This window comes from Macrobrachium nipponense, chromosome 43 (assembly GCF_015104395.2).
Source record: "Macrobrachium nipponense isolate FS-2020 chromosome 43, ASM1510439v2, whole genome shotgun sequence".
Classification (NCBI taxonomy): Eukaryota; Metazoa; Arthropoda; class Malacostraca; order Decapoda; family Palaemonidae; genus Macrobrachium; species Macrobrachium nipponense.
Genome location: NC_061104.1, coordinates 47,380,428 through 47,390,427, shown reverse-complemented (window position 1 = coordinate 47,390,427; position 10,000 = coordinate 47,380,428). Strand labels below are relative to the sequence as shown.

At 36.6% G+C, this 10,000-nt stretch overlaps 1 protein-coding gene across 1 annotated transcript in view; it reads left to right on the top strand.

The window, feature by feature from the left end:
- Nucleotides 1–10,000, top strand: part of LOC135213963 (neurotrimin-like) — a gene marked incomplete at its 3' end in the record, with an annotated part of 736,001 nt that overhangs the window by 662,693 nt on the left and 63,308 nt on the right. The window contains 1 exon segment of the mRNA XM_064248042.1: nucleotides 5,165–5,375. Within this exon segment, the coding sequence (XP_064104112.1) occupies nucleotides 5,165–5,375 (211 nt within the window).

Here is a 10,000-nt window from a genome sequence, read left to right as displayed (position 1 = left end):
CATATCGCCCGAGATTGCTTCCAAGATAAGGATGAATTACGGCCAGTAAGTTATCTGGTCGGCTTGTGGAAGTTTGTCTGTACAGAAATCATCCGTGATTCAGCAGTTAAAGTATTATTGCAGTATAGATTGTTAAATCATGCTTGCTGTAAAGCATGGAATTCCTAGTCAGCTAATTACAGATGAATTGCATTATATGACTTTTAAAATTATTATTTGGATGTATTATTTCCAAAAGTAGTGCCTCCTTGAGACTGCCTTAGGAAGGTAAAGGTGACACAATAATTGGCTCGTCAAAGGATTAGCGATATATACGAAACTTCATAGGATTAGCGATATATACGAAACTTCATAGGATTAGCGATATATTCGGGACTGGGAAGGCAGGAACCTTTCCCCTGTCGTCACGGTTGTGATAACTGGCATTGTTGTGATCTCTACCATCATCATCACTGTTAAGGTTGTTTGTCATTGTTTTTCTGTTTTTAGAGATGGCGATTGAGAATGGATGATAGATAGCTGTAAAGCCACTTGTAATGAAACGGCAGTCATTTTACGTGCTCACCTAATACCAACTAAAATACAACCGTATATTTAGGGTATATAGGTCTAGTGAGCCAAACCTTCACTCCAAGAGAGAGAGAGAGAGAGAGAGAGAGAGAGAGAGAGGAGAGAGAGAGAGAGAGCCTGTTCGTTTGTCTGTAAGCTTCGAGAGAGAGAGAGAGAGAGAGAGAGAGAGAGAGAGAGAGAGAGAGAGAGAGATAGAGAAGAGAGAGAGAGAGACTGTTCGTTTGTCTGTAAGCTTCTTTGGGCGCACATCGTTGGGTGAAATCCTCCAGTAAACTGAATGGTGTTACGAATTCCATTAGTTTATAAGTAAACGATGTTCTCAATAAGCTTCTCGCCTCTGGCTGAGTGCGGACAGGCGAAAGGGACCCTTAAGGCCCCCGAAACTAAGGTTGCAAATGGCACGGAGGAGATTCGTCTACGCTCTCAATAGAGAGTTATGCCAGGCCAAGTTTATTTTCCACCCACGGCTCCTCCCAATTTCTACTCTCTCTCTCTCTCTCTCTCTCTCTCTCTCTCTCTCTCTCTCTCTCTCTCTCTCCCACCGCCCAGAACTTTGACTTCAGGAGAGAAGGCGGTGGGATGAGTTTTGAAAGGCTGGGGCCGACTTGACACCGTCATCTCAAGATTTCCAATAAAGCAGAGACTTAATTCTAAAAGAGAGACTCGGGCTGAGTTCTGCCTCTCTTGCAGAGTGCTTGCGAAGGATCCCGCCCACGAAAGAAGGGAATAGAATAACACTTTTTTTCCCAGAAAGGAACTCTGTTTAACTTGGACCTTAAAAATGTTCGTAGGTATCTGAGCAAACAACTTGATTGTGTCCAATGAATCGATCTGAAATTATACTTTGTTTTAGGTGACGGTGTGAAATTGTTCGTTGCAAAGTGAAATGTTTCTTTGATTTGGTATCAATATATTTTGCACGGTTAAGCCTTTCGAAGTCATTCTGTTAGTTTGATTGGGGCCGGACTGTCTCATTCCTTTCATCCCATCATGATAATACTCCCTTTTGTAAGAATATAACTCCTTTCGTCTCTTTTCATCTGCACTATCCCATAAGCTTTTTTATCCCTTAAATCATGAAAGTCAAAAATAATTAAAAATGATTTCCTCAGAAGGGAAATTCAAGTCATATTTCTCATAGAAAATGTCTGTCGTGTTTGTGTGTGGATATGGAATTGTCAGACTACTAGGGGCTAGTGCCAGGGTAATACGACTTTTTTGGTTTTCTGTAAAAGAAAACTGTTGAGTTGGTTATTTCTTTGTCCGTCCGCACTTCTCCTGTCCGCCCTCAGATCTTAAAACCTATATAGGCTAGAGGGCTGCAAATTTGTATGTTGATCGTCCACCCTCCAATCATCAACCATACCAAACTGCATCCCTCTAGCCTCAGTAGTTTTTATCTCATTCAAGGTTAAAGTTAGCCATGATTATTCGTCTGGCAACACTCTAGGACAGGCCATCACCTGGCCGTGGCGGAAATTTTTATGGACCGCGACTCATACAGCGTTATACAGAATTTAAATGATGTTTGAACAACTGGTTTTGTGCAGTAGGTGCAATATCAGAATGCGTAATAGAAATGAGAATATTGAAATACTTTATAGCTAGAGTTGCATTAATTTCACGGTAGACAAATCTTTGATAATTACTCGTTAGTTATTATTATTATTATTATTATTATTATTATTATTATTATTATTATTATTATTATTATTTATTACTGGGGAAACAACCCCGCAATTATGTATGGGTACATATATTTAGAAATAGATCTCTGCAGAATGTACCCATATATAACTGTGAATTTATTTCTACCTTTAAGACTCATGCTGCTATTATTGTTATTATTATTATTATTATATTATTATTATTATTATTATTATTGATTTATTATTATTATTATTATTATTATTATATTATTATTTTTATTGATTGTATGCTGGAAGTAAAACCCTCTTTTAAACATGTTTTATTAAAAGTGATTGTAAGAATATAATTCCTTTCGTCTCTTTTCATCTACATTATCCCATAAGCTTTTTTATCCCTTAAATAATGCAGCTGAGGCAGCAATCACTTTTTAATAAAACATATTATTATTATTATTATTATTATTATTATTATTATTATTATTTATTATTATTATTATTATTATTATTATTATTTATTCTTCGAGATTGCAGCAGTGTAAGCAGAAAGGAAGAAAGAAATTCGAAAAACGAAACATACGAATGGTGCATACATTTTTCGGTGCATATCATTTGCCATTTCATAAAAACAAAAACAAAAAAAAAAACTTTTAAACTTTGATTTATTCTTAAATAATCTGGTCAGCAGCGTTAAATTTCAATGGCGTATTCCCAACGTATTTATGGTTACTCTGAATTATGAATTTGGGTTCAATTGAATATAGAATTTAGGCCAAAGGTCAAACACTGGGACCGATGAGGTCATTTAGCACTATAAATCAGTTATTGGGTGAGGGTGGAAAATAATATGGAAGAAAGATAATATGAGCGGAGGTGCAGTAAAAGGAATGAAAGGAGTTGCAGCCAGGGGCGTAAGGAAGGGAAGCTACAAATGACCTTCAGTAATGCCTGCATTGCACTAAATGAGGTGCACTGACGATAATCTCCCCCCCCCCCCCCCCCCCCCCCCCCCCCCCCCCACGGTGGTCTGGATTATTTTACTGATTCCTATTTAGAAATGGCCGTTGACAGAATGGTAGTTGAAGTATTCATGTCGTAGTGTGAAGGATTTTGCAAGGATAAATAATCCCCATTTAACACAGTCCTGCTAGTTTTACTGATGTAATGAACATATATTTTCTCGTGGAAATTGATTCAAAGTCAGGCCATCTCGTGTACTGTTTTATTTCTGCTCGCAATGGAATTTTTCAGTTTCGATGAGATGCATATTAAACAATATCAAAATCACTTGAGCTAGTTTTATTATCAGTTTGTATGTAACCATGGTTATTATTAATGCAAATATAAGATAGGGCGAACACAATTAGTCTTTTGTAAATACTTTTCTTGTCAAATTCAGACTAGAATGATAAGAGTTCTTCATTGTTCCATGAAAATCTAAAATTAATTAATTGAGACTTCATTTATATATTTCTACCCAATTTTTCTGAGCAAATTGATGGTATTTGAGACCGCTCCAAGTAATTGCTCACTCATTAATAATATTCATATAATAAAAATAATAATGATTATTTATAATTAAGGAATTCTGTGCTAAACGTCATCATCATGATATGCGCCTGGATGTGTCTTCGTTTGTACCTGACGTTAAATATGCTGTCTCTATTAAGCATTAAATACTGTTCATGTAAGTTTCTGCATCGTAAATAATACATCGTTTCCTCTTATGTATATTGTTATAGGTTTGTTTTATTGAGGATAGGAACAACTCTAAGAAATATCTAGCTGGTTGAGTGTGCGTGAAATCCGGTATTGTTATTGTTATTATTTTATCCTTATTGTTATTACGAGTTTTATGGCGCTAGCTACACCGTGTTGGAACCCGGCGCTGCCGGTCATGCCTCCCTTACCCTCCCGATCCCCACTCGGGGCGGACAAACAGGTTTGCAGGAGGGAGGAGGTTGGCTTTGTCATGTCTCCCCTACCTTCCTCATCCCTTACCTTCCCCATTCCCTACCAACCCCGTCCCCCACCCGAGGCGGACAAACAAGAAAGATCAACTCGGATTTTATTATTATTATATTTTTATGTAGAAGCAGATTTTCATTGTTTTTATTGTTTTTGTAATATTTTTTTTAGAAATCATAACAATAATCTTTTAGTTTCAGAATGACATACACTGATAATATGACCACTGATAGAGCACTTCTTAGAAATAAGTATAATCTTAATTCTCTAACGAAAGCAAGTTATGTTGAATTTTGCCTATCCTTATAATGACATACGCAGAAATAATTGCCCTTGATAGGTAACTGATACTAAAAGTATATATATTATTCTCTCACTTCCTATGCATCCAAAAGTCCCATCCAGTTTTACATTTACCAATATATATTTTTGTCTGTCATGGGTAGTGATTAGGAAAAGTGATATGACCTCTGTTCTTCATCTCATTTCATTAATGGTTATTGCCAGTTACCCTTGGGCAGTAATCATCCGATTTCACAGAGCCACTCGCAAAGAGAAATGCCCCAAAAGAGTTTTTGTTTTCCCCTCTGCCCTTTGTCAGAAATGCCCTTCTCACGTTACGCCGAGGTAAACCAAACCTCTGGAACGTGAAATCTAGCCCCAAAAAATCAAGAAAAAGTATTATCCGAACGAGTTGATGGCAGGGAAGACCACAAGTGAAACGGCATTCCAGCCAATCGCCCCCCCCCCCCCCGCCCCCCCTCGCCCCCCCTCATGGCATCTGCCATTCCTTCCCCATTCCAACCTTATTCCCGCCTCATTCCAGCCTCATTGTCCAGCCACTCCAATCCACCCGACACGCAACACCAAAAGCCAATTTTCCCTCCACGCGAACTTTCCGACGTCCGCTCGTCTCGGGTTCTAGTGTCCACGTCTCATTCTTTTTTATATCTCTCCCCTCTTTCTCTCTCTCTGCCCAGGTGGCCTGGATGTACAAAAGGAAGAGCGAGCGGACCGTGCTGACGGTGGCGACGCAGGTCATCACCAAGAACCCCAGGGTGTCCGCAGTCCAGGAGGCGCAAGCCTGGGTTCTGACGATCAACCAGGTGAAGAAGGAGAACCAGGGTGTTTACATGTGTCAGATTAACACGAAGCCTATCCAGAAGCAGTTGGGATACCTCCATGTTGTAGGTCAGTGGTTGCTGCAGTTCCCTTGGAAAGATTGTTGCTTTTTTTATCTTGGGAGTGAGTGCTGTTTTTGGTTGTGTGTGAAAGCTAGTAGTTATCATTATTATTATTATTATTATTATTATTATTATGATTATTATTATATTATTATTATTATTATTATTATCATTATTATTATTATTATTATTATTATTATTATTATTATTATTATTATTATTATAATTATTATTATTATTATTATTATTATGTCCTTGGTTTGGTTATTGATATTTTCCATTTATTATTATTATTTTTTTTTTTGCTCTATCACAGTCCTCTAATTCGACTGAGTGGTATTTATAGTGTGGGGTTCCGAGTTGCATCCTGCCTCCTTAGGAGTCCATCACTTTTCTTACTATGTGCGCCGTTTCTAGGATCACACTCTTCTGCATGAGTCCTGGAGCTACTTCAGCCTCTAGTTTTTCCAGATTCCTTTTCAGGGATCTTGGGATCGTGCCTAGTGTTCCTATGGTTATAAGTACAATTTCCACTGGCATATCCCATATCCTTCTTATTTCTATTTTCAGGTCTTGATACTTATCCATTTTTTCCCTTCCTTTCTCTTCAACTCTGGTGTCCAATGGTATTGTGACATCAATGAGTGATACTTTCTTCTTGATTTTGTCAATCAACGTCACGTCTGGTCTATTTGCACGTATCACCCTATCTGTTCTGATACCATAGTCCCAGAGGATCTTTGCCTGATCGTTTTCTATCACTCATTCAGGTTGGTGTTCGTACCACTTATTCCTGCAAGGTAGCTGGTGTTTCTTGCACAGGCTCCAGTGGAGGGCCTTTGCTACTGAATTATGCCTCTTTTTGTACTGGTTCTGTGCAAGTGCCGGACATTCGCTTGCTATGTGGTTTATGGTTTCATTTTTCGTATTGCACTTCCCACATATGGGAGAGATGTTATTTCCATCTATCCTTCTTTGGACATATCTGGTTCTTTGGGCCTGATCTTGTGCCGCTGTTATCATTCCTTCAGTTTCCTTCTTGAGCTCTCCCCTAAGTAGCCATTGCCACGTGTCATCGCTGGTTAGTTCTTTAGTCTGTCTCATGTATTGTCCGTGCATTGGTTTGTTATGCCATTCCTCTGTTCTGCTTGTCTTTCTCCTGTCTTTGTATATTTCTGGGTTTTCCTCTACTTTTATCAGTCCTTCATCCCATGCACTCTTGAGCCACTCGTCTTCATATATTGCCCCAGTGCTCTGTTTTCGATGTTGACGCAGTCCTCTATGCTTATTATTATTATTATTATTATTATTATTATTATTATTATTATTATTATTATTATTATTATTATAATTCTGTTTTCCTTTTGATTTTTATTATCACAGATTACTTCATATTTCACTCATAATTATTACTGATCGTGCAAAGTTTGTCTCCCGTCTTTCTAATATCGTTTCCATTACTATCGACATTGACAGCCATTCAGCGATATTAGGCAATCAATGACCAATCCCCTTTGCCCATTAACTGTCTTCTCCGATTCTTATTATCGTTCGCAGTCAGCTGCAGTAGTCAGCACTGATCAGCAAATAAGCATTTGTCAGCGCTAGGGCGATCATCAGTCGAATCGGCGAAGGATTACCGTGATTCCTCGTCTTTGATGGAGCGGCTTTTGTCGGCGGACCCTGAATCAAGTCACATGACACAGTTTGCGGGGCAGCAACTTCGCTCCTTCGGGATGGGAGCGATGTTCGATACGGGCGGAGCCGTGAATAGACTGAGCCCCCCTTACCTTACAGACCTTACATCTTGTCCGGGTTGCCCAAGGTCCCTCAGTGTGAGGCACCTCTAATGTCTACCAGAGAGTTGCTAGTACATCTTCCGGTATATTTTGCATCCTCCAATCTTGGATGGTCTTGGATGCAGCTTAGATATTTCTCGAGCTTATTCTTAAACACATCTACGCTCACTTCTGTTATATTCCTCAGATGAGCTGGCAACGCATTGAATAGACGCTGCATTATCGATGCTGGTGCGTAGTGGACTAATGTCCTGTGTGCTTTCCTTATTTTTCCTGGTATAGTTTTTGGCACTATTAATCTACCTCTGCTTGCTCTTTCTGATATTTTTAGCTCCACTTACCTTTCAAGCTTCAATTTCCTGCTTTTGTTTATTTATTATTTGTTTATTTTTTAACATTTTTATTTATTGATTTATTTATTATTTATTATTTTTTACTGATTTTATATTATTTATATTTATTTTTCCTTTTTCTTTTTATTTATTAACATTTATTTATTTATTTATTTAAATATTTACTTATTTATATATTTATTTACATATTTATGTATTTATTTATTAATATTTTTCTTTTATCTTTTTATTTATTTTTAGTTTTATTCATTATTTTCATTTATTTATTTATTTATTTCCTTATTTATTTACATATTTACACATTTATATTTATTTTCATTTTTTCTTTATTTATATTTAGTTTTATTCTTTATTTTTATTTATTTATATTTTATACTTATTTACCTTTATTTATTATTTATTATTTATAGTTATTGTATTTTTATTTAATTTTGTTTTTATTGATTTACTTATTAATTAATTAATTTATTTATTTATCTATTTACTTATTTAGCAGTTCTGTTGAACTGGTGGGCAACCATACACCGAATTTCTTGGTTGAAAAAGGAGAAATTGATTGAATATATTTTTTAAAGAGAATACTGCAAAGGATTCAGTAGTTTGACTGAAGGTCTCAGGCCGAAGTTATCAGTTTTTTTTTCTGTCAGCCCTCAGATCTTAAAACCTACAGAGGCTAGAGGGCTGCAAATTGGTACGTTGATCACCCACCCTCCAATCATCAGCCATACCAAATTGCAGCCCTCTAGCCTAGGCAGTTTATATTTTATTTAAGATTGAAGTTAACCGTGATCGTGCGTCTGTCAACGATGTAGGCCAAGCCACCACTGGGCCATGGTTACAGTTTCACAGGCCGCGGTTCTTAGGGCATTATACCGAAACCACCAAAAGATAGATCTGTTTTTGGTGACCTTGATTATACGATGTACAGGAAACTCGATTGCTCCGAAGACTTGTTTTGCGTTTTCGTCGCTTTTAGCTGTCACAAAGCACGAAGAGAATCTTCAGAAATGTTAACAAAACCTGATATTGTCATGATTGCAAATTATATCATGATGCCTTCGTATGTTTTCCGTTAAGAGGATCTGTGGGGCTTGCAGTGTGCAGTCTCTCTCTCTTCTCTCTCTTCTCTCTCTCTCTCTCTCTCTCTCTCTCTCTCTCTCTCTTCGTATTCCATGATTCCTACGATTTGAAATGCCCCACTAAACCGCTGTACTCTCTCTCTCTCTCTCTCTCTCTCTCTCTCTCTCTCTCTCATCTGCTCTCTCTCTCTCTCTCTCTTTCGTAGAATGGAAAGAACGAAATAGAATTGTGGTTGTACTTATACATATAAAAACGAGAGTAATAGTAGTGCAGAAGATAAGAGGCAATTTGAAAAGCTATTAGATATGCTACTAGAATACAACATTCAACAAATAAATCACCTGCCAACAAGAAAGGAAAATACTTTAGACCTAGTATTTGTGAACGAGATGAATTATGTTAAAGAAATAATAGTTTATAATGCGAGTATTTCAGACCATAATGTCATAGAATTAACAGTTCATTCAAAGCAAGTGAAAATAGAGATAGCAAGAAATGAAAAAGTGGGAAGGATATGGAAAATACAACTTCTACAGTAAAAAAATATAAAATGGTCAGAAAATTAATGAAGAATTAAACAAAGATTGGGATAACAAAATTTTCGTAAGTGATGACATAAGGGTAAATATGGAGATATTATATAAAATATTGGAGATAAATAGTGGAAAAATATATACCGAAGAAGAAAAGATAAACATCATTCATGCATACCAAGAGACAGAAGAATCTTGTTCCAGAAAATCAGAAAGTGGAAAAAAGGTCTTGCAAAGAAAAAAATGCATGGAAAGTTATAGAACTAAAAAGTAAGATAGAAAATGCAGAAAAAAAAGATTATTATACGAATCAAAAGAAAATGAAAAACGGGACTTGGAAGAAAAAACCCTATTAAAATATCAAGCAAAACCCCAAACTATTATACTCATATGCGAAGAAGATGATAAAAGAAGAATAGAAATAGGCCCTCTGAGAATTGAAGGGAGATTAACGAATGAAAAAAAAGGAAATTTTGCCAACAATACTGGCAGAACGATATAAGAAGAGAATTCACCCCTAGAATAGATAATGAGATAATGATTTAGAAGTAACAAGGGATGAAAATAGTTGAATATTTTTAGCTGACACTAGATATTAATGAAGCTGATATTGTGCAGGCTATTAATGAAATAAAAATGGAGCTGCTGCAGGGCCTGATGGAATTCCTGCTATTTTGTTAAAGAAAGTAGTTCATTCTATCGCAAAGCCACTTGCAATATTATTAAGACAAAGTGTAGATACAGGCAAGATATATGATGAGCACAAATTAGCGTATATTACCCCTACTTTCAAAAGTGGATCAAGACTAGAGGCAAGTAATTTTATAGCCTGTGAGTCTAACATCACATATAATGAAAGTGTATGAA